The sequence below is a fragment of the Pan paniscus genome, chromosome 5, assembly GCF_029289425.2.
Source record: "Pan paniscus chromosome 5, NHGRI_mPanPan1-v2.0_pri, whole genome shotgun sequence".
Classification (NCBI taxonomy): domain Eukaryota; kingdom Metazoa; phylum Chordata; class Mammalia; order Primates; family Hominidae; genus Pan; species Pan paniscus.
In genome coordinates, this window is record NC_073254.2 from 147,176,866 (window position 1) to 147,202,852 (window position 25,987).

At 35.3% G+C, this 25,987-nt stretch overlaps 1 protein-coding gene across 1 annotated transcript in view; it reads left to right on the forward strand.

The window, feature by feature from the left end:
- The window catches only part of RSPO3 (R-spondin 3), a 79,051-nt gene extending 64,266 nt beyond the window's left edge, over window positions 1-14,785 (forward strand). The window contains exon 5 of the mRNA XM_034962818.4: window positions 12,843-14,785. Coding sequence (XP_034818709.3) covers window positions 12,843-13,027 — 185 coding nt within the window. The 3' untranslated portion in view covers window positions 13,028-14,785. The remainder of the gene's footprint in view (window positions 1-12,842) is intronic.
- The last annotated feature ends 11,202 nt before the right edge of the window (window positions 14,786-25,987 follow it).

Here is a 25,987-nt window from a genome sequence, read left to right on the forward strand (position 1 = left end):
TTGACAACCATCCCAAGTGCTTTCCTCTCTTCCTCTATTTCTCTTGTTATTTGTTCCTCTTCCTGACCACCTCTTTTTCTCCAAACAATCACAAAAACTTTTTGGTAGACCACTGTTTTCCAGCTTTGGGCTGAGAGATGGACTCTGATCCACACTCCCAACCTCAGGGAAACTTTGAAGTCTTCAAATCACTAAAACTGTCCTAGAACTCAAATGCCTTCTGGAAACAAGAGAATGGAATTCTTTCTAACTTCTCTGTTCCAACCTGGACTTCCTAATGCCATTTCTTGAAACAGCTTTAGGGATACTCTAGTTATTCATCATTGACTTGGTCCCAAAGGACCAAGCATGACAAGTCAAAATGATATTCCTGAAAACATGATATAGCTCCCTGGAGTTCACTGTAATCTCTTGAAGCTGATATTGGAACAGAAGTAGCTAACTGGCTGAATACTCTATAATAAGTGGGACTTATTAAGACAGGTTGTTTGGGACACTGGGTAATCACAGCATGCCCGCATATGAGAGAGTAACACCAAAGCATCTCTGTCTATGCCTGTCCTTCTCCAACTCTAACTCGAATTAAGTCACAGCCATGAAATCAAGAAAAGGGAACAATATTTATCTTTTTCATTTAATTCATTCAACGAATATTTATAGACTCACTACTGTTCTCAGGCTCTTGCCAAAGAGAAAGGAGCTACCACAGCCTTTAGAGCAATAGTAGCAGTGCTTACTAATATACCAGGAATATCGGCCTTACATGTCTCCCCTTGTGCACAAAATTATGCAAATAAATCAGGGAATCACTGCTAGAATCTCCCAATACTATCCACCCCACCTGTATTAGTGCATTCTCACACTATTAATAAAGACATAACCGAGACTGGGTAATTTATAAAGGAAACAGGTTTAATTGACTCACAGTTCAGCATGGCCTCAAGAAACTTACAATCATGATGGAAAGGGAAGCAAATGCATCCTTCATATGGCGGAAGGAAGAGAAGTGCCAAGCGAAAGGGGGAAAAGCCCCTTATAAAACCATCAAATCTCATGAGAACTCACTCACTATTACGAGAACAGCATGAGGGTAACCACCCCTGGAATTCAATTACCTCCCACTGGGTCCATCCCACCACACATGGGGATTATAGGAACTATAATTCAAGGTAAGATTTGGGTAGGGAAGCGGGCAAACCATATAACCACCCTACTCCAAAATAATCAGTCCTGTGAATTGCATTTCCTTTTCAATACTTTGATAGGTAAATAAAAATTAAGGTTGAATTTCTATAAAGAGTAAGTTCTTTATATTTGTAGTTGTTACTACATTAATTGTTCTTCCTAATATTATGAAAACTGGAAACAAAATTCAATATCACCTTGACAAATTGCAAAAGGGCCTAGAAATATCAATTAAAATTAGTAGATGATATACTGGGTTGCACATAGGGACCCAATCAAACAATAGAAGGAAACACACTAGTTAGTAGCAAAGGAAGAGGAGTGAAATCTACTAATGATAACGTTAATGTTGGGAGGGAAAGTCTATGCATAGGAGGTTGACTATCCAAAGAATGAAAGTAATTATTTGATTTCTTCTGCATTAATCAGATGCTTATTAGAAAGCCATATTCTATTTTCCTCAGGACATTCTGAAAGTTTGTGAAGAGAAAAAGTAGATAGGGCACAAGTCTTAATATGCTACATGGAAAATATGGTTGATAAGAAAAAGTTAAAAGTCATATAAGTTACAGAAATCACTAAATTTAAAGATTCAAATTTCTAAAGAGCTCTTGTGAAAGGATGACACTCTCTTCAGAATCATTAAAAATTACACTGGAAAACCGGCTGTCTTGGAATTGATACTTAAAATTCACCCCAAAAATAAACTTTTCCATCAGTGGTGGAAAGGGACCTATAAATAAATATGTGCATATACATTTATATATAAAAAATATATACACACACAAACATACATACACATTTGTTGCCCAGGTCTATACTTCCAAACCTACCCTCATCAATAATGATAGAGAAAGCACAGTGAAAAGCTGTAAAATAGGTACAGTAAAATCTTACTAATCTTGCTAAATTACAGGGTGGATATTTCTAGATTAGTTAACACTTAACCTCCAAACAAATTTTAAAGATGATTAAATCAGTTGTATTCCCCTCCAAGTCCTATATGTAACCATTATTGATGAAGTAATTACAAGGACCTATCTTGATGATTGTGGAAATGGATGTTGAAAGTATTTCTGATTAAGAACAGACAATTGCTTCAACAAATAGAATGGGAGAAAAAGTACCTAGAACAATATGCATTACCTGCTATAGGTGAAATACTCCCCTTATCATATATTATGGGTAAAGTTTATCACAAATTTTAATGTAGTAGAGGTTGAGTGGGGTTTTCTATGTTTTTCAAACTAGTTAAGAAACCAGTAGTTTGAAGCAAAATCTGCAACAAAAGAAGAATGAGTAAGATCCTGAAGCATAGTGAAACCATTTAAGAACGTATTTGAAGATGCATGAAAATCATCTTTACATATGTAGTTAATAAAGAGCTGAAAACATTAAACCATCACTATAAACATGTATATTATCTGTAGCTAAAATTGCATGGAGTGAGACACATGATACGTGGAGCAGCACAAATAAGAAACTGGGTAGTCATTTTTCCCCACATGATGCAATTCCAGATTAAAGGTACATTTTTCCCCATAGACCAATAAAAAGCTTCAGAGAAAGACATAGTGGGCTGTGTTAGAATGAGAATTAGACAGCACAGTCAACTAGTGCATAACATGATGAAAGAGTAGAATACTATCAAGATTTCTTGTATAATCAATCACAGCAAACATGTCAGCAAGTATGAGGCCATCCGCTCCTGTCCATACAACCCAGTAGACAATTTGGGTAAGGGAGTGAGTATAGCAGTGCCAAATGTGGCTATCAACACTTCTTCTGTTTCTGTCTCAAAAGAACAAAATTCTAAGACAAGCTCTTAGAACAAATGGAAGTTTATCCAAATAAAAATCAAATGATAAATGCCCAGAGAATATTCTTTCTTTGGAATTCGTTCAATTCTTTAATTTAACCAGCTGGAATAAATTTTCAAGTAGCATTCTGCTCAGCCTTTTGAAATGAAGGACTTTTCTGTTAATTGGAAAGTTATATTCCATCAAAGATGAAGACAGTGATTTTGCCTTAGTGATTCTTAGAAAAAATAAAAGGCATTTGGTGAATATTTATCATATACTGATTCCAGAACATGTATTTTAAGCACAAATGAATGAGCTGTGAGCCTACACATTTAACTAAAGAAAAATAGGGAAAATTCAAATACAAGTTTTATTTTAAACTCTACATAAAAGCTAACTTTCACTATGCTCAGTCATGAGAGGAATATGTAAAGAGAAAATAGAAATAGAAATCATTAATTTTGAGAATGAAAGATGGATAATACAGCTGTGGTTCCTGATTTTCTGAAGCAAATGAATTAGATAAGTCAACACATTTAAGTGTTCTTTACTGTGTTACTGGAATATGTGTTATTGGGGCTGGGGAAACATGAGAGTCAACTCAAAAAGATCTACAGCAAGAAAATAAAAATTTACTGGGAAAAAATTATTTTGAAAATTCATATTTTTAAAGCAATCTGTACCATAGGCAGTACTTTAAACTTAGTCATTGATTATAGATATATTAAATAACATTGTTACATTTAAATTTTAAATTGGCACGTTAGGCAAACTAATTTATCGCAAATAATGTGAAAAGTTGTTTAAAAATTAATGATAGTCAAGTACTAAAGAAATAATTTTTCCAGATTTCTTAAGGGAATCACTGGATAGATGGTCTGAATTATAATTGTGTATTCTGATTTAAAATAATTTTATAGGAAGACTTCTAGGTAATACTATTTATGTACTTTCAGTCTGGCAATGTGTGTATAACAGAAATTTTTCAAAGAGGCTGTTCCACTTTTTTAAATATTTAAATTGCTGAGAGAACTTTTTAAAGGGTAATATGAAAGAAATATTTAATAAGTTCCATAGACTCACGCATATTCTCCAGCTTGAGATGGAAGATGGTGGTTGAAGCAGCAGGGGGCGCCAGCGGGCATGGTGGTGAGATGGGGACAGGGTAGAGTACAAGTGTTACAAAAAAAAGATGAACACATCAATTCGTTTTTGAGATAGTCACTAATATTTTGAGAGGACTAGGTCCAAATTGAAAATTTGGGATAGAACACGACAATGTTGTTAGGCAGGCTTTAATGGTCTTTGAAATATTAGCGTTAGGACGCCCCACTGACTAAATTTCTGAAGATAGGTAATAAAATTCCCGTATTATAAGCTCATAAACATTATATAAAACAACCAAAGTATCCTATTCAGGGTCATTTTTTTTAAGGGAACAATAATATTCATCCAACAAGCTAGTCATGAATTTCACGGCAAAAGTAATGAATAATATTTGACGGTGCTTAATAGATGAAATTTGCCAACATACCCTTTGATAACAAGTAAGAATGAGAATAAATTTACATGCTTATTTAATAGATACAATTATTTAAAACCCAAGATCTAATTCAAAATGTGTTATGCAAACATGCTTAGATCAAGAAATTGTCTACATGTAAGTCAATGTATCTGATTTACTTTCCAAGAGTTTTATGATCTATCCTAAGGTGATAGATAGGATTTCAAAGTCAAGATAAGAACTTCCGCTCTGAAGAAAAAATTACTTATTGTAAATGAACTTTTAACCAAAAAGCAGTTGATACAAGAGAAATAAACCCATACAAAAGAATGCAAAATCTAAAATATTTAATATAAATTATAATACCCTGCTAGCTTTTAAAATATTATACAATAAAATACAGAATATCCTTTACTTTTATAATGAGTAAAATTCATAAACATTGCCAATATTTTTAAAAATCTTTGGGTACTTTCTCCCCTGATCACTTTTAACTGTTCTTTTAACATAGAACAGGAAGGCATCCTAGTATGCAATACCCAATGCCTTTAATAGTTTCTTTTGGACTCCAGCTAATGGCCCTTTTAAATGGAAGCAAGGATTCCAGGCTGGGGTTCCAGGCAGCAGAAGCAATGAGGTGGAATGGAGTTAGCTTGAATGAAAGGGTTATGGAAACCTCTGTCACGACATTGAGCCAACATTCAAAATTTCAGATTCTGAGTCTTTAGTGGATAATAAAATTATTTAAACAACGGAGAAAAAAATTTGTAAAGGCCTATTGGCAATGGTCCATTTGTAAGGAAGGTATTTAATTAGGCAAAAGAGAGTTTATTATGCTTAAAGCAGACTATGAAAATACATATTCTAAAAAGTTGTGATTACTGATATTTATGATGTCTGCTATAAGGTGAAATGATTTATAATAGGACTGCATTCAAACCTCAAGTAGCATTTTAAAATTTTAAAGCTATATAATTTTTCTTTCTCTTTTTTAGTATTAAGTATAACAAAATATGAAAATATGTGATAATTTCATTAAAGCTTCAAAAATGTAACGGTAGTAGTCTAATGGAAAATTATTTCTAAATTAGATATAAATGATGTATAATTTTCAAGTTACATATATATATATCATACCTCTATATGTTGGGGGAGTGGAAATACTAAAATATAGGCTTGTAGCAAAAATAAAAAGAAAGAGAATAGAGAATGAGATAGTGCTGAATGGTGCTGACTCAAAAAGTTTATTCCAAATGCTATTAAGTTCCGAGTTAATTTCTGATAAGCAGCTTTTTCTTGCCCAGCAAATTCAAATTTCAAGAGATTAAGAAAGTACACTCCAAATCTTGATTTTTATAAAACTCCTCTCTTTTAAACAGTTAGTCCACAGCTGGGCTCTTTCCTTGCCTCAGTAGCTGAAGTGACATAAACAAGGATGGCATGTCGCATTGTGCTCTATTGAGAAATAATGTGGAGGCAGAAGGGTGCTGTGGTTAGGAACCCTCCCTATCCTCATCTGTAGAACAGGGGTTGAATAGAGCTTCTAGGCACCATACTCTTACTTAGAAGTTGGCCTGGTACATATTAAAAGTAATGGCACAAACCACAATTATTTTGCACCAACCTAATAAAAGTGTGTGTTGAATTTTAGTTATAATTATTCTTACTATTTTTAAAAAGAAACTATCCAGGTCATCTTCACCTTGATCTGCAGCAGGGTCCTAATTGGGAGCTGAGAACACAGAGAGGAGAAATGTAAATAGTCTAGCCTAGGAAGAGGTTAGGAGAGTGAGGAAGGTTTCCCTGAAGGCCAGATAATTCAACAGTAAGTCTGAGTTAGGGCAAGGGATCTAGAAACTGCATTCTAGATAAATGTATCCAATATATGGGATCAGTAAGCATTATGGTGGGACAAGTGCAGGGGTGACTAAAAAGACAAGTGTGAGGCCAGCAAAGTAGATAAGTAAGCAGGGGTCATATCACAGTGGACAAGGACCCTGAGGGCCATGTTAAGAAGCTTGGGTTTATCTGCTTTCATTTCCTAAAGTTTATACTCAGTGCCTTCCAATCATTATGTTCTTGTTTCTGAATTCCCAAAACAGCATGATACAAATAGAGTGCCTCTCTTAAACTGGTCCTTTGAAATTGATGATAAAATGTTATTTCAATCTCAGTATATTTTAATGGTCAGAGCTATCTTTGTAAAAGTGGGCTCAAAGTAATATCCCAAATTAATAGCATTTAGTAGAGTATGTAATGATGTATCAAATTATTTTTCTTTGAATAATTAATCAGAAGCATCTTGAAAATTAAATAGAAAAGGCAATAGAATTCGTGTGTAACCTACCGCATAGGTAAATCAGGTAGCTTTAAATTTCAATGTGGAGAAATTGTCTGCTTATTTATCAAAAAGCAAAAGACATTCATTCTTTGATATTTTTACTATATTTGTTGTAAATTCCTAGGTTAAATTTAGAGCAAGAAGAAGTTTTCTATTTTATTAAAACAAACAAAAGACATTTCTCAATTTACTTGGTAATAATATAGGCCTGTAAATATGTATCTACACAATACATTATAATTGCCCCCACAAAAGAAAAAAGTCATACTACAGCAATTCCTCTTCCTTGCAAATTTTCCCAGTGATATTTTAATTTAAAATAACAGGCCGGGCACAGTGGCTCACACCTGTAATCCCAGCACTTTGGGAGGCCAAGGCAAGCAAATCACCTGATATCAGGAGTTCAAGACCAGCCTGACCAACATGGTAAAACCAAACCCCATCTCTACTAAAAATACAAAATTAGCCAGGCACGGTGGCACGCACCTGTACTTCCAGCTACTCGGGAGGCTGAGGCAGGAGAATCACTTGAACCTGGGAGGTGGAGGTTGCAGTGAGCCAAGACTGCGCCATTGCAGTACAGCATGGGCAAAAAGAGCAAAACTCCGTCTCAAAAACAAAAAACAAAAAAGAAAAAAGAACAAAAGCTGGAATTTTCATTCTCTATACATAATAATCAGGTCAAATTCCAGATTCAAAAATAATAAGATCAACCCCTTTTTCACACTGTGAGTGCTTTATAGAAGGCATAAAGCCATGGGCTTCCGGTTGAATTTCATTCCACACCAAATAAAAAGAAAAGAAAAATGTAATACTTATTTAATTGGTTTGAGTCATAGAATTCATGATATTTAGTCCTCAGTCTGTAATGTGGAATACATTTTTAGCATTTGGGTAAAAATTATAACCTAGTTTGTCTTGGGAAGTGAACTACTTACAGCTCAATGGCTCCCCTTAGTGACACTTCGCAAGAAATTCACAAAGCAGCAGCTTTTATGAAGACCTATAGACAGATTTTATCCAAACATCAAGAAAATAGCTGCTATTCATAATTTAAGTGGTTCTCAATAAGTGAATTACAGTTGTGATTCTAGGGAAAGCAACTCTTTTTTTCATAACCTCATTATGTTTAAAGGATATTGAACGTGTTCTATGGTTTGCATTTTCACTTGGAATTTAAATATATACTATATAAGTTAGGAAGAATAATTCAGGATCACTCTCTTTGTCATTTTTTACATATTTATTTTTTCTAGTTCATATATGCACTTGAACAGGTTTTAAAAAGATAACCTGCAACTAATTTAATTTATATCTGGGTGCCTATTCCAAATGTATCTATTAAGAAAACTTGCCTTAAAATTAGTAGCTACAGTAAGTCAAAAACGTATTTGATATTCATTAGGAAAAATGAAAGAAACAAAGGAGCAACCATGCAATTTGAAGTAAGTTTTGAGAGTATATATTTGAAGAAATTGGGTCTTCTGTTGCTCTGCAGCTTTGGCTTTTAAATGTGGTTGCACATCAAAATAAACTGGTGGGGAGGGGTGTGAACTTGTTGTTGACTACAGGTTCTTGGGCCCCTCATAAGAACCACTGAATCATAATCTCCAAGGGTGGGATCTAGGAATCTGTATTTTTATATGTTTTGGAACATTGTCTGCAGAAGGCCATAGGAAATGTTTATGTAAAAGATTGTATGTGTTTATACTAACAGAAAATAATTTCAGAATCTTAAAAATATCAATTATCAATTCAATTATGTGATACTACTATGCAACAAAATCTTAAATATGGCTTTTTGGTCTACGTGGAGATTTTAGCTACTCTTTCAAAAATTAAGGCTCAAAAATACCAACCACTGACTACATTCCCTCTATGGCATCTTATTACTTACAGCAATTTTCTGAAATAGGAAATAAGGTCAACATGTAAGAATAGCCTATTGGCCTTTTCTAAACTCATCACAGAAACATCCAAACTCTGGCCTGCTATCTGAATTCAATACTTGCCCTTCTCTAGTTTTCAGTACACTGGTCCTCAGGACAAACTCCCAACATGGCAATTGAAGCCCGTATATCTTTCCAGCTTCTCTGGGTAATATTCTATATATAGACTCTGATCAAACCAAGGAAGTCGACTTTCAATGCCCCAGATTCACCACGTCCTTGCATGCCTTAGTGCATGTTCACTGCCTGGCATGCACTTCTTCCCTCATCAGCCTAGCAAACTCTCAGTCATTCTTTTAGGCTCACCTCAAACATCATTACATCAGGGGAATTATTTTCAGTCTCTGAAATCATTTTCAGTCTCTCTTCATGGAGTTCAATGCTTTCCCACTGTACCCCCAACAGGACCTTGTACACACCTCTATTTTAGCATTAACATGTGACTATAATTATTGGCAGTCTCCATATCTCACTTATATCCCCAGGTTTTATCACATATTTTTGGCACAGAGTAGGGGCTTTGTTCATGTTTGTGCAAGGGATTAATAATATTAGTTTTCATTTGTCCCATGAGTAACATATGCCAGTCACCATGCTAAATGCTCTACCAGCATCTCATTTAATCCTTATGAAGTTTAGCAAGAAGTAAGGATTATTCACATTTTAAATATATCAGAGAGTTAATCCTGAGAAATATCAACAACTTGCCAGAGTTCACACAACTAGTTGGTGGCAGACCTAGAATTTGAAAACAGCATTTTTCTGGCCCTAAGGACAGTGTACTTAAATGTTACACCATAGTGCTTCTCTGCAAGGGCTCAGATTGTACTTGACTGCTAATAGCAAATTCTCTTTGATGTTTTCTACCCAAACACCCTCACAGGTAGAACATCAAGGGGAGATGAACGCTGTTTTAATCACTAGAATGTTCCAAAACCCAGTTCAGGCAGGTACATGCGTGTACACATGCACACATACATGAATATTCAGTGAATGGCAAAGCACGTGTGTGTGTGTATATATATGTGTGTATATATGTCAGATTGTCATAACTGGAATGCTTAGTTTGCAAAATTGCCAAAAAAGCCTGAAAAAAATATTAACCACATCAATGAAAAGTCACCAGAATAAAAAAGGAAGTCCCCTTTAATGAAAACCTTACAAAATTATCCCAAATTACACGTGATTTTTAATGGACTACAGCCACTCTTGTGTATTTCTATTTTATTTCTTACACAAGCAGAAAATATATTTATGCAAAGGGTAGTTAGCATTTCCAACCACTAACACATGGCCTGTAAAAAAATAACAACCCCATTCTTCTGTTGTGCAATAGCCCTCTGTTGAGCAGCAATAATGTACAATGTGTTAGTTTCCTGTTACTTTACTAGAGCCTTCCCTTTCACTCACTGCCCAGACTAGTTATTCCTTGGACATAAAGTTATAATACCGAGTTTCAATCTACTTCCAAAAATGTTTAGGCCTGTCTTAAGAAATAATCATATCAGTTTGCTAATAAGCAGAAATGCACTGCCAGTTGAGGATGTTGTCACAAGTGGCTAAAAAACATATAAATCAATCTGTGACCAAGGAAGAAACAATACATTTCTTATGTGTCCAAAACATTAAGGTTGGGATCACAGCTGTAAGATGTTGGACCATCATCAAGAGAACAATGTCAAACACTGAACTTCTGGATGATTTCCATAAAAATAACATTTCGCTTGGGGTCAGTAGTTTTTATGGAACTTTGGAATGGTTTTTGCTGACAATTTTTTCGAGTTGAACTCAAACACCTCCAAAATGCTCCTCAATATGGAAATATTATGTAATCCAACCTTTGCAGCCATCTCCTTGTGAAAACTAAGCACATAACATGAAAACTAGTATTTTTCTCTTTCTGTTTGTACAGTTTTATAAAATTTAAATTATGCTACATATTCAGAAAGGTAAACTTACTCTTCAGTTTTCCCTGTTTGGTTATTATATTCAAGTCAGCACATCAAATGTGTACTCATTAAATCCAGCATGGAAAGAAGGCCCTGATCCCTTCTGTAGAAATCTTATCAACCCAGCAAAATCCTTTAAAGTGAAAAGAATAATGGAATCGAGTAATCAGAATATAAGTAGTTCAGCTTAGGCATAATAGTTGCCTCTAATGTTGTTTGTTCCTCTCTGTATGTCCAAAACAATTTGCTTCACCCTTGGATGAATTCTGATTTTTGTCAATTGTCCCTTTAGATTCCAGAATTTGAAGGTATGTTGTGCTGAGCCCAACAAGGAAAGCTTTCAAAAAGTAACTGGAAGGTTTTATAAATACAGTCTCATGACAAAGCTAGATGTGGCATAAAATCATTAATCCAAGGAGACCGTATTGGCGTAGTATGCCTATGCAGTATTAATAATACCACTCCCTAGGATTCTGTAACCAGAGCCCAAGAAAAGGAAAGCCAAACCACTGAATTCAATATTTGCAGCCTACTTCAGGACATGAAAATATTTTGGTTCTCTCATGCAGACAATTTCTCCAAAATATTTTTGTCAAAAGTTACTTATTTTAGACAGTCTAATTTCAAATTTTAAATGACCCAGTATGTGGGATACACATTCAGAATTTGTCATACCTCAGGAAACAGTTGGTTCCTAGTTTTTGTTTACTGTAATGTTGATTTGAATCTAGGTAATTTCTCATTGGGATATATGTGTTCATGGATGTTACTAAAACCATGCCTTCAGACTACACTGTAGACTACATATATAAAAGGTGTACATGATAATAAAACATCTAGTTAATTCACTGTTTAGAAATAAATAAAAATAATCGTCCAATTTGGTGCCAGGTTTATCTACTTCGATCAAATTATTCTCTTCTTCTAAAACTCCCAGCATTTCTCCAATGCCGACAGAATAAAATTCAGTTCTTCAAGTGGCTCCCTGTTGGCTACAATAATACCTTTTCACATCCAAACCTTTAAAGTCATGTTGATTCCACTTTTAAAAATTTCTCCTCTCATAATGTGAGTCTGAGTTAAATCTATGCTTCAAACCCAGCTCCAGGTCGGGGGCCTGCATGAAATCCAGTATACATGTGATAAATATCTACTCATTTGCTGGATAGAGACTCAACCTGCCCTGGTAGCTTGTACCAGAGGGTTATTGATCAGTTATAGTCATCACCACCCTGCATGTAGAGAAATTATAATCCAAATTAATTTCAACATACAAATATTTATGTTAAAATACAATTATCTTGTTATTCATCCTTATTATTTCTGCATTTGTTATGCAAATCAGTTCTTTTCTCTTAGATAGCAGGCAAATATCTTGACAAATTATAACTATGTAACTGCTACTTGGAAAAAAATTGAATACAACATGGTACCTTAAAAATACGAGCCAGATAAAAATCTCTCCTTTTTTTTTTGGAGATAGAATCTCCCTCTCTTGCTCAGGCTGGAGTACAGTGGCGCTATCAGGGCTCACTGCAGCCTTGACTTCCCAGGCTCAAGTGATCCTCCTACCTCAGCCTTCTGCATAGCTGGGACACAGGCATGCATCACCATGCCTCATTGATTTTTTTTATTTTTAATAGCGATAAGGTCTCACTATGTTGCCCAAGCTGGTCTTGAACTCTTGGGCTCAAGCAGTCCTCCCACCTCAGTCTCCCACAGAGCTGGGATTACAGGCGTAAGCCACCAGGCCCAGCCAAAATATACATTTTAATAAATGTTTTCAACAGCAAGAAATCTATCTAAAACTTTCCATGAAACATGCATAAATAACTATCATGTAAAATAAGTTCCAAACTTAGAAGAACAGAACTATTTGGATTTCAAACAGTCATATGTTAGTTGCCTTATTATATCATATACGTGTTTCACATTTACATTGTTTGGAATATACCACAGACTTAATAATAGTTGAATGATTGAAATAGTAGATATTTAGTATCTATCATTATGATATATAATCTAAGAGAAATTTAAGTCATTTTTTAAAATGTAATTGAAAAATAGAACATAATTGAATGTAATTTTTAAAAGAGTATCCTTTCATTTCAGGAAAAAAAGGAAGGGAGAGGAAAAGAAAAAAACCTAATAAAGGAGAAAGTAAAGAAGCAATACCTGACAGCAAAAGTCTGGAATCCAGCAAAGAAATCCCAGAGCAACGAGAAAACAAACAGCAGCAGAAGAAGCGAAAAGTCCAAGATAAACAGAAATCGGTATCAGTCAGCACTGTACACTAGAGGGTTCCATGAGATTATTGTAGACTCATGATGCTGCTATCTCAACCAGATGCCCAGGACAGGTGCTCTAGCCATTAGGACCACAAATGGACATGTCAGTTATTGCTCTGTCTAAACAACATTCCCAGTAGTTGCTATATTCTTCATACAAGCATAGTTAACAACAAAGAGCCAAAAGATCAAAGAAGGGATACTTTCAGATGGTTGTCTTATGTGCTTCTCTGCTTTTTTAAAAGACAAGACATTCTTGTACATATTATCAATAGGCTATAAGATGTAACAACGAAATGATGACATCTGGAGAAGAAACATCTTTTCCTTATAAAAATGTGTTTTCAAGCTGTTGTTTTAAGAAGCAAAAGATAGTTCTGCAAATTCAAAGATACAGTATCCCTTCAAAACAAATAGGAGTTCAGGGAAGAGAAACATCCTTCAAAGGACAGTGTTGTTTTGACCGGGAGATCTAGAGAGTGCTCAGAATTAGGGCCTGGCATTTGGAATCACAGGATTTATCATCACAGAAACAACTGTTTTAAGATTAGTTCCATCACCCTCATCCTGTATTTTTATAAGAAACACAAGAGTGCATACCAGAATTGAATATACCATATGGGATTGGAGAAAGACAAATGTGGAAGAAATCATAGAGCTGGAGACTACTTTTGTGCTTTACAAAACTGTGAAGGATTGTGGTCACCTGGAACAGGTCTCCAATCTATGTTAGCACTATGTGGCTCAGCCTCTGTTACCCCTTGGATTATATATCAACCTGTAAACATGTGCCTGTAACTTACTTCCAAAAACAAAATCATACTTATTAGAAGAAAATTCTGATTTTATAGAAAAAAAATAGAGCAAGGAGAATATAACATGTTTGCAAAGTCATGTGTTTTCTTTCTCAATGAGGGAAAAACAATTTTATAACCTGCTTAATGGTCCACCTGGAACTAAAAGGGATACTATTTTCTAACAAGGTATATCTAGTAGGGGAGAAAGCCACCACAATAAATATATTTGTTAATAGTTTTTCAAGTTTTGTTCACTCTGTTTTATTGTTTGTTTATTGAGAAATTCTTACTCTTAGAGACTCATGAATTAAGAAAGAGAATTCTGCTAACTCAGAGAACCTGGTTCCTATGTAATTCAGAATATATTACATTTCTAAGTAATATTTGTTTTTTGAATCCACCTTTATCTGAGCCAATGGAGATTTACTTATAGCGTATTAGGAGATATTTATTCCATTTTCTTATTTTAATCAACATTCTAATTATAGACACATGGGCCTCCCTAGCTGATTTCACTGCTCCCCCTTCATTGCTTAGAAATGGGCATCATTTCTTGTATGTCAGATCCCCCTGCATCTTCGACATTTAGTCTTTTCTTCTCCATATTTTCTATCTGTGGATCTCTTTAGGGGATTGAAGTCACCCTAGCTGAAGGCCTCACCAGTGTTTCACAGAGGACACAGCCCACCCCTTGCAGGAGGAGGTATCTCTGAGTGTGCAGCACAGAATCTCATGACCCACCTTAACCTTCCTGTTGTCATAGAAGGATGCACGGCTGCTCTGTCCACTGTGATTCCTAGCCCTCTCAAGATCACTGCTTTCTGAAGAATTTGCAATGACTCTGGCTTCTGGCTGCTTATCTCTGGACACCCTTTCTCCACCAGTTGTACAGTTCATGTAATCTACTTGGCTTAATTGATTTTCCACTTCTCTCTTCCTCTTCTAAGATATAAACATTTTAAATGATTTATTCCTGTTTCTTATTCTGGTGTTTCTTTCCTTGTCCCTATGAGATAAGTGTCTCAACTCACTAAATCTATTCCCAATGTATAAAATAATTCTAATTCCATTTTCAGCTAAAACATATATTACCAAGAAGAAACAAACTTTATCCTACAGAATGATGTTAGGTAGAAATATGTCCCCAGGTTTGAGACCTTTCGGATGATTTCATATACCATCTTTCTTCTGAGTGTTACCCAGTCAAGTATAAGTAGCCAAATTATTTTTGCACATCTTTCTGTTTCTCATGTCTTCATTTATTCAACAAGCACTTACTGGGAAGGTCTACACCTGCATAGGCAATGCTGGAAAAAGGGTTAAGTAAACCAGGACATGACAATGGTGGCAAATGACTATCAGGTCTTCCCATGTGTTTGACTCAAACTTATTACCCTATGGTCCTTCTGACAATGGCAGAAGGTCTGAATCCTTGATGCTAAACTTATATAAAAGTAGAATTATTACAAAGGAAAAAGAAATAAAAACTAACATTCATTTTCATACGTTGGATGAAATATAAATGAAGAAAAAGATAACATCAATTTTAACTGTAATTCTCCATCCACCAGTAACAGATCCTTAAGACAATAGAATCATACAGTATTCAAACCAGCAGCCTTCTCAAATTTGAGCAAAAACTCTATCAACCTCTGGTAAAGTTCCTACACTAGTCACAGAAGGTGTTAACTTTCTACTCTGATTCTGTCTCCATAATGGGGTAAACTGTTGATAGTTTACCCCATCAACAGATGGTCGGTAAATTATTGATTCGAAGAATCCAGAGAGTGCAGCAACATAAATCTGTTAATGTCTGATCAAGCTCCTGCCCTGTTCTCCGAATTCAGCTTCATAATTAAGGGAAGGCCTGTTTTCTATCCTCAGATTTAGGTTCTAGTAGCAGTTGTGTAACCACTAGTGAGTCACTTAACTCCTCTGGGTCCCCATTTCTCATGTGCAACAAGAAAGAGGGGAACTGGAGATGATCACTCTAGTTCCAGACAAGGGAACATTTCACACTTTGTTTACTTCAGGGTGATGTCCCTGAGTCCTCATTAGTGACTGCGTCCTTTGGAAGTTATCCCAACCCTGCTTTTCTCAAAAGTGAAAATGTATAGGCTCTCAGAGGAGACAGATTTAACTCTGCTTCTCTAATGTTATTGAATTAAAAGCTGTTCACATTAGTGGTTATTAAAATATTGAAATAACACTGGGAAGAAAAAGCATATATAAATACAGCTAAAAACAAGAATAGATATTCATTCTCACAAAGGGAGACAGCAAAGAAAATGGAAAGTGCACTGGTGCTAGCGTTAGACAGCTTGTGTTAATGTCTCAATTCTGCTACTAACTGGTTGCAGCTTGTGTGACCTTGGGCACATTGTATGATCTCGCAGAGCCTCATCCCACATCTGCAAAATGGAATTGGCATCATCTCTTTTGCAAGATTGTTATGAGAATTAAAAGGTTCTTCATTCAATATAATAATAAATATTTTGTATATAAATGAATATCAATTAAAAGTTATGACTAATTCCACAAGTCAAACATATAAATTTTATTTCTTGATTCATGATATGTGATAGTATCCATAAAAATGTACATGCATGATAATTTCAAGGAATAAGTATATATGTGAGAATCATGGAAATGAAATTAATAATATTAACTAGTAATTAAATTGTAATTTTGTCTTGAGTCTTCTTAAAATTAGGAAACTACTTAAAGTACATTTTTTATAAATGGGCATAAATACAGACAGTATATATTTTCCATGGATATATTTTCATAGCAGAGGAACCAACTAGATTCTTTCTAAATACAACTGCAACTATTTCTGGTCAAATTATGGGGAAAAGGCCTGTTTTGTGGTTGATCTGTTACAAACAGGGTGTAACTTCTTGTAACGCAAAGATAATTTGTCTGGAATTCATCCACCACTGAAAAAATAAAATTAAACAAGGATCATGATCAAATCAATTGAAATTTTTCCAAATTTAAGCAATAACATTTCATCTTACTAACATAGTAGATTATTGTAACTTTATTTCAAATGTTCTTAGAAAAAGAAAAGCAAAACAAAACAAATGGCTGTACCTCCTTTATGCTGGCCACTTAACCCTTTGACTATACTATATTATGTAATTATCCCAAAAGCCCTGTGAGAGAGTCATTGATGTCCTTGTTTTACGAAAGAGGAAACTGAGGCACAGAGAAGTGTCTAAAGTCACACAACTAGCAACATGTGAGTTTGGAAGTGACACCCAGCTCTGGCTGACTCCAAAACCCACTTTCCTTCTCCTTCATCATAACTTCTAAAGTCATATTTATTATTAGTTTCAAGATTGCCCATGACATATAATAGTGAAGTATTTCTTCATGATCTAAAACTATTATCCCCCATTAAGAAGCCTGAGAAGTCAAGTTCTAGAGGCCTCAACCCAGGATAAGACTTAACTCTGAATCTGAACTCGAAATGTGACTGTGTGTGTGTGTGGCGCGGCGGGGTAGGGTGAGGCGGTGAGACACAGAGCTGCAGGAAGCCTATGGGCTGGCTGGATGTGGGGTTTGTGGGGAACAGTGGATTGGGGGAGGCAAGTGCATTGGTAGGCAAGAGGAGTAAAAAGGAGAAATGGGAAATACGTGCTATCAGTAAAGGACCAAAGTTCAGAAAGAGAACAGTAAGTCTGGCTCCTTGGGAAGCCCTTGATTGTTATAGCCCTTTATGTCTGTGGATTAGCCCTCAATTCAGTTCTTTTCTGGTATAAGCAGGGTATTTGCCAGCATGATCGTCTTTCCCCTGAGTCCTTGTTCAGAATTGCAATGGTCCAGGAAGAAACATCAACAGATTTTCTTCACTGTTGGAACTACCAAAACAACTTTCTTCAGAGGATACTTCATTTTCTTCCAGCTACTTTCAGACATTCAATATCAGGATTTTAATTGTCACACACCTTTTCTTGCCCATACTGGCTCTCAAGTAATTTTGAGGCTAACATATCCATCACATACACAGGTACAAAAAATGAAGAAAGAAAGAAAGAAAGGGAGGAAGAAACATAGGAGAGACGGAGGGAGGGGGGAAGCAAGAAAGCAAAATAGCAATCATTTTTATTCATAGTCCTTAAAATACAGTGGTAACACAACTCCAACAAGTGGAAATATTTCATTAATTGGAAAATTGGCTACATAATAATTTCAAAAGACATAATTACATGACCACAAAATAATCTGACATATAAACAGTTTGCAAACTGTTACAGTTACTTCTATATCTATAGCTGTGTGCAGTGAAAATTGTTGTTCAATATGATGTGGAGGCAATCCAACATACTGAATCACCTACAAAAGATTAAGTTTTATTTTAAAAAAGAAAACTGGCAGATACATATAAGAAAAGTTTTTAAACAAGGTTAAATAATAACTTTACCAAAGTGTTCTGCCTAACAGGTTTAATGGAAGTATTCACTTTTGTACTATTAGCATCAGTTACTATTTTAGCTGCTCCGAATTTCTATCACAAATGAATTTCAAGCAAGATCTAGATTTTCTTCAACAAATTTAACAACTTCTTAAACATTTTAAAGAGGAGTCTACCTTTATAAATAAAATAAAACAATCAAATGTATTTTAAGTGCTTTGAAATTCTAAAGCACAATAAATATATAAGCTATTACTGTTGCTAGCCAGTCCCTAGCTACAGCAACAGTTTGACATTCCTTTCCCCATTGCTCACACTGCTGCCCACACTGGAGATTTCAGTCTAAGAATTACCTATATTATTCCCCAAAAGGAGTCAATAGAAGTACGTGATGAGACCACATATTTGAGAATGCAACAATGTAGCCCTTCCTTACTAGAAGGGAGTAAGGATATACTTCACTTCCTTCTAGTATATCTGCATTGTTTTTTTTCTGTAGCTGCTGGCAATGGAGCTATATCAAACATGGAACTAGAGGTGCAACTTTACTTTGTACATTGTGTGATACCCAAATACAATAAAATAAACTACCACTAAATGTGGAATCTTGAACTGGAGACATTTCTGAGTCAGTTAACGCTACCACATACGGTCTCCCCAGAACACGCACATTCCAGGTTGGTCCCAATCTCCCAAGAGGTAGAAAATTTGGTGACAACTCCGTCAACTATCTGGCTATGATGATCTCAAGATTTGAAAAAAAGTAAAAAGAATTCTGATCCCAAAAAGAAAGGAACCCTTATTTTCATCCTTATAACTACTCAGTGACATGTACTGCCCCTCCACCAGAATGACATGCCAAAAACGAGTGCCATGCCCTGGGGCACTGTGCTGTCCCTGGCAGCAGTCCGTCCATCCTTTTGACTTCCTTCCCTACTTCTGTTCTACACTTTGCTTATTTATGTTTTTTGATTGACTAGTTTGGGAAGGAAAAAAAACCCTACCTAATGATTTAAAAATTAACCTAGGAATAAACTGGAGAAGACATAATTTAATAAATTCCTCGAAGTATAGAGCTATGGAAAGAATATTATTTATACTTCTTTTTTTTTTTTTTTTTGAGAAGGAGTCTCGGTCTGTCGCCCAGGCTGGAGTGCAGTGGCGCAATCACGGCTCACTGCAAGCTCCGCCTCCCGGGGTCATCCCATTCTCCTGCCTCAGCCTCCCGAGTAGCTGGGACTACAGGCGCCTGCCACCACGCCCGGCTAATTTTTTGTATTTTTAGTAGAGACAGGGTTTCACCATGTTAGTCAGCATGGTCTCGACCTCCTAACCTCGTGATCCGCCCGCCTCGGCCTCCCAAAGTGCTGGGATTACAGGCGTGAGCCACTGCGCCCGGCCCCATTTATACTTCTTAAAAGAAGTTTAATAAAAATAAACTAGAAAACAAAAATAGAAACACTTTGTGTTTCACATACAAGGGATTTTCCTCATGTGGCAACTATTTGGAAGAAGGTCCTATTTATCACTAAGTTCACCCTTACTGATCTTTTTCCCATAGTAAAAAAAAATGATTATGACTCACTTTATGAACACACCAAATGCTACAGGAAAATAGATTTTAGTTTTATCCAAACCAGCAGTGAGAATAATTTATGATTCCAAAAAAGACATGGACATGCAGAGTCAATTTAGGAAAGTGAGTCAGTTTCATGCAAATAAGTTCTAGCTTTCTTGATTGCCAGTCTCCTTTTAATGTTGGAATTCTAGGGGGGGAAATGAATTATTGTGGTAAACCAACAATTCCACTTGTTAACTATGGAATATTTAAAGGATAGCTTAATATGTACATGTGAAAGGGTCAAGAGAATAGAGTTTTATTTGAATATCCAGATGATCCAATTAAATCCAAAATGGTATTATTTATAGAACAGAAGAGATCATTAGAATGTGCTGTTCTAGTATCTCTAGAATTCTCAAATTTATTATGAGAATTATCCTTTCCACAATTGTCAAAATAGATTGTTTGGCCATAAACATCCTTGCAGGCCTAAGCAATTTGAAATTCAGGGCCTGTATCATTTCCTTGCCTCCACCCCCTTCACCCCCAAAAGAAACCAGTCAATTAGATAATGGATAAATTAACACTATATTGACAAGCAAAGAATAATTAGAAATTAATAAGCACAAAGAGAAATGACTGTGTAAAAAAATCACTTGTTTCAGGTTTAATGTAGTCACTTTGGGACAGGAATATAAAACATGAAACATGAAAATAGTCAGCAGATGCCCTTTCCATCCATTAATAAAGTATCTTTTAAATAAATAATCAATCAACCTATAGATTCTGCCATTAGGAAATTAGCAACAGTGCTTTGCTGTACCGGTAGAGCTATCAGATTAGACAATCTTCATATGTATAGGTGACATAACATTCTCCTAAAATTTTCTATCAGGTTTCTAGATGGAGGTTAAAAGCCTTGTATTATTTTGTAATAATTGATATACCAAGCCTGGCATCCACAATAAATATTGATGTTTTCCATTCTGTAAAAATGATATAAAACATATTAGTGCTTTTATAGTTATGCAACTTTGTATGTTTTGATACCAAAAAAGATCCAGAAAATGTGAAAATACAGATGGTTATCTAAGTATAGCTTCACAGAGATTGGGTGATTTAATTATCAATTTGAAGGGAAACTCTTTTATCTGTAACAATGATCATAACTGAACTACTGAACTGGCCAGCAAAATTAATGTCATGATCTGCCACTCAAGCAGTATTTAGTTATTATTTTCAAATGACTAAAATTAAATAAAATAAACTATACCTTTGAGGATCATTTTAACTGGAGAAGTAGCCAGTTATAAGGGCTAGCCACAGGCAGTGTTTACAAAATGTCTCTTTAAGAGGTGTAAGATTATTTCAGATCCACAAAGAAAAAGCAGCAGATGGTCCTGCTTTTCCCTTGTATCACTTGAAACATACAAGACTTAAATATTAAGTTAAAAGTGTATTGAGAATACTTCAGAAAACAAATCTATGCCCAAATCACTCCTTAAAGCATGGAAAGAAAAATAATGCTAAAGTGGAGGAAAATAATTAAAAGTGGAATTCCCTATATATTCTAATTTGCAAGATGAAGCTTCACTCTTCCTGCAAAATACTACATTATGGGTATGAAGCCGCCACACCAGTCCTAACCAAAACATGTCTCAGCCCTTCTCCAGCCTTCACCGAATATCACATTGCCAGCTTCTCTTTTGCCATGTCCTTGCACTTCCACAAATTGGATTTCCCATCAGAGTGTTAGTACACTCTGATGAACTCAACAAAGCAGAAGTAAGAAAAAACAACTTTAAAAATGTTGTTTTTATATTACAAAGCAATGTTTCAAATAAATGTTATTCAATATTACTGAAATGGCATTGAAATAGTCATAATGAGAAAAGTGAGAACTTGGTTGAAATTTCTTATACTGGTTTTACAATTTAATTCTGTGTTAGTTTGCAATACGTTAAAAAAAGGAACGACAGAATCTTTCAAAATCCTTGGTCCAGTCCTACTGCACACACACAAGCACCTACTGCCTCCCTTCTCTCCCGTTAGTCAATCCTAAGCCTTGCCTGAGAAATATCAGTGATTCTGTCAAATACTACAGACTGCTCTCTATCCTGAGTGCCTTGAGAAGGTCTCCAGCTATTCCAGTGTCACTTTTGACAGGAGGCAAAGGTGGTAAGCAAAGGTGTCAAGGCCCTGTCATCCATTCTGCCTTGTGTTTCTTTCATTTCCTGTACAGGGTAACTGCTCAGAAAAACTCAACTATTTCTCACAGGACAAATCATATAAAACCTTACAGGATTAAAAAAAAAAGAGAGAGAGAGAAGCGCTTGTAATGAAAAGAAATGAAAGAAATAATAAGAGAACACACAAGAGGAAACCAGCCACACCCATTCTCTCTAGTGCTATGTAGCTTAACCCACACCCAAAGTAAACTGCCTTCACTTCAAGAAGCTGTCTCTCTGTAAATAAACTGACCAATGTATCTTTAAGACATAAACATCTTGGACTGCCATAATAAACATTGCAAAATAAATACAAAATAACATCTGGAGGCAAAGCTTTGCTAGGAGTGGGGTGAGAGGGAGTGCTAGCTTTTCTTAGCACCATTAATAAAGTATTAATTTCATTTTCTTTTCGTTTGGAAAATGCTTTCCATTATTAACCAAGAACAAATCAAAGACTTACTGATTTTACTTTAAAATCCAAAGAATGGAATACTGTCTGTCCATAATGTCTTTTTGCAAGTTGGGCTTATCTTCTTAGTTATATTTTAATTCCCTTGTTTTCTACTATTTGAAACTAGCACTCAGTCACCAAGCAGTTAATTTAGATATGAAAATGGTTTATATTTAGGTCTAATTATTACTGTCCTGTTACATAAAAATCTTCTTTCTGTCTTGGGAAACCAATTTCTCCAATATAATGTACCAGAAAAACACAATACTTCCATTGTAAGAGTATATTATAATGATTATGACATTCAACCATTGTTTCTCATTGCAATGGCAGAGACCATGTTTCATGCACTTCCTATCAGCATCTGACTTATGTGTAGTTATCCCATTCAATTAACATTTATCATCGGCAAACAGTAACTGGTCCAGCTCTCTACCTGTACAAAATAATTACATCAAATGCTTGAGTTGCTCCTAGTAAATTTTACTATAATATTATTATGTAGATAATTGCCCTAGGAATTACTTCTCTTATTTTGTGTAATGCTCTGGTAAGATTTTTTGTAGGTGACATAGAAAGCATTGTATTCCAATGCCAAGAAAAAAAAAAACTCATTAGAAATACATGTAACTTACAGCCAGGCGCCATGGCTCACGCCTGTAATCCCAGCACTTTGGGAGGCCGAGGTGGGTGGATCACCCGAGTACAGGAGTTCCAGACCAGCCTGGCCAACACGGTGAAACCCCATCTCTACTAAAAATACAAAAAATTAGCTGAGCATGGTGGCAGGCACCTGTAGGCCCAGCTAATTGGGAGGCTGAGGCAGGAGAATCACTTGAACCCAGGAGGTGGAGGTTGAAGTGAGTCCAGATTATGCCATTGCACTCCAGTCTGGGAGACAAGAGCAAAACTCTGTCTCAAAAAAAAAAAAGAAAAGAAATATATGTAACTTATGAGTAAATTATAATACCTCCTAAAAACCATTATACCTAATTTACAATAACTACTACTAATAATGACAAAATAAATTATTCGAAATGTATATACCCTAAATTATTTCTTGTTCCCAATGTATAAATCTTTATTTTTTATAAAATGAAATAAACTTGTTAACTATCAGGGGAACAGTAAATGCCTTCCATTTAGTCAAATAAATATGTAAGGATATTTAATCTCATATAAGTGTTTTTTAAAAGTATACTTGTCTCTCTTTCCATAGGAAGTAATATCTGGCAGAGGAAAACTGCTGAGCTATGTCTGAGATAGTTTCATCTGCTCACAGTCTGCTCCCAATGGCACATATTTATTGTGTTTCTCACATGGCCTAAACTATACCAGCAAAATGAGGAATTCAGTTTTCCTTTTAAAAAATTTTCCTTTTGAAAATAACAGGCATTTTACTAAACATTCCTTTTTTTCTTATTTTGATTAGCCAAAATGCCAGTTGCAGGCAGGCTACATAAAGGATATTTTAAATTCCAGACCCTCTTTCATTAGATATTGCAAAGGTTGAAAGTAAGATCAAATTTACCCAAGCCACAAGTTGTAATAAATTTAAAAGATCATCTTTGGCTTCCATGATTAGTCATTTCCTCTCTTTCAACAAACAATAATTCAACAAATAAAAATTTTAAAAGTTCTGTCTATTTTAGGCTTTGCAGATAGAAAGACTTGCATTTAAATCTCTTTATTATTGACCGTGCACTCTTGGAAAAATAATTTATTTGATTCTCCATATATTCATATATAAAATAAATATAATATTTTTACAGACTGTATAGAGTTGTGAAGATTAAAGGAAACTATGTGGCATGCCAAGTATGTAGTGGGTTCCCAATAAATTGCTACTAATTAAAATGTATGTGCTTTGCTTAAAATAGAATTTCCAAGTCACTCTGAAACAGAAATATCAATATTTCTGTTATATATAAATATATATAAATACAATCATGTAAACACACATACATACACAATATATTTCCTTCAATAATCAATCTTTCTATAATATTTAATTTAATCAATAGGTATTTACAGTATATCTACTGTTTACCAGGCAACATGCTTGATACAGATAATACAAATCCACAAAACAAAATTCTTGTCTTTGAATCTTCCTACTAGGAGAAACACATAAGATACCCAAATGCTATGAGGGTATTTTACCTAAGTCTGTGCCTCCTGGTGCGGAGGTCAAGAGGAATGAGCCCCTAACTCAGGCTTGGATGCAGGAGCAGGAGAGGATGAGTGTTTAGTAACATGAGCTAATTCCTCAATCATGAGTACTTCTTTGGCAGTGAAACAAAATAGGAAATGAATGTCGGGTTGGGTATCACAGGCCATGAGAAAAGCCTGGCATAAATGAGAATATGCAGTTTGGGGAATTACAAGTAGTTTCTGTGTTCTCTGGCAAGAGATTTGGGAGGTGTGAACAGGAAACAGATGATAAATGGCCTTATATGTTATGGGAAAGAGTCTATACTTTATCTTGAAAACAGTGATGAGTCTGTTAAGGTTTTTATGAGGAGCAATGAAATAATTCTATTTGTCTTAAAAGTTGCCTTTGGTGACAATGAAAAGATGGATTTTTAAGAATGAAGAACACTCGGATGAGTAACAGTTTTAAGTATAGGAGTATAAAATTGTATAGTCAACTTCAAAATAAAAAGAACCTGAATTAATGCAGAAAAAGATGAAGCAGAGGAAGGAATAGACACCAGAGATCATTTGAAGGTAGAAGCCATGAAACATGTAACCAATAGCAAGAAGCAGGGGAGCAAAGTGAGTCCCATGTCTCACTCGGTAAGCAGTGTCATTAATCAGAGAATCACCCACAGCTGAGAGTGGGATTGTTTATTTGCTTTGTTGAGATTGAGGTGTGTGACAGATATTCAATTGAGATAATCTCCTAGGAGTCTGGAATATTATAGGTCTGTCCCTGGGCTAAACTGTATGAAAGGTAGAGATATTGATTTAGAAGTAATTATCTAATAAATAAATCACAGGGCATATGTGAATGAGCCTAAGGAGAATTCAGTGAAAGAGAAGAAAAAAGATTGAATACAATTAGCGATATTTAAAGAGTGAGTAGAGGAACAGGGAGTTATGAAGGGAACTGAGAAAGATGGACTCAGAGGTAAACAGGTCAAGAATAAAGAAAGCAACATTATAGAAACATTATGGGGCACGATTATATCAAATATTGCAACAAAATCAATCAATCTGAAGACTGGCAGGTGTCCCCAGGACTTGCCAATATGGTGTTCTTTTAGAACTTATTTTAACAAAGTTCTGAGGACAGAATCCAGGTCTCAGTGAGCCAAGAAAGAATGAGAGGTAGGGAATTGAAGATGCAGAATGTAGGCAACTCAATAGAGAAGGCTTCTATCTGTGGGTAAGAAGGAAACTCAAGGTACAGCCTACAGAGAGTCAACATATGTTTTATTTGGGTCTGCTTTATGAAGAAATTAGACTACAGCCATTAACCTACTGAGGCAAAGGAGAAAAAGGAG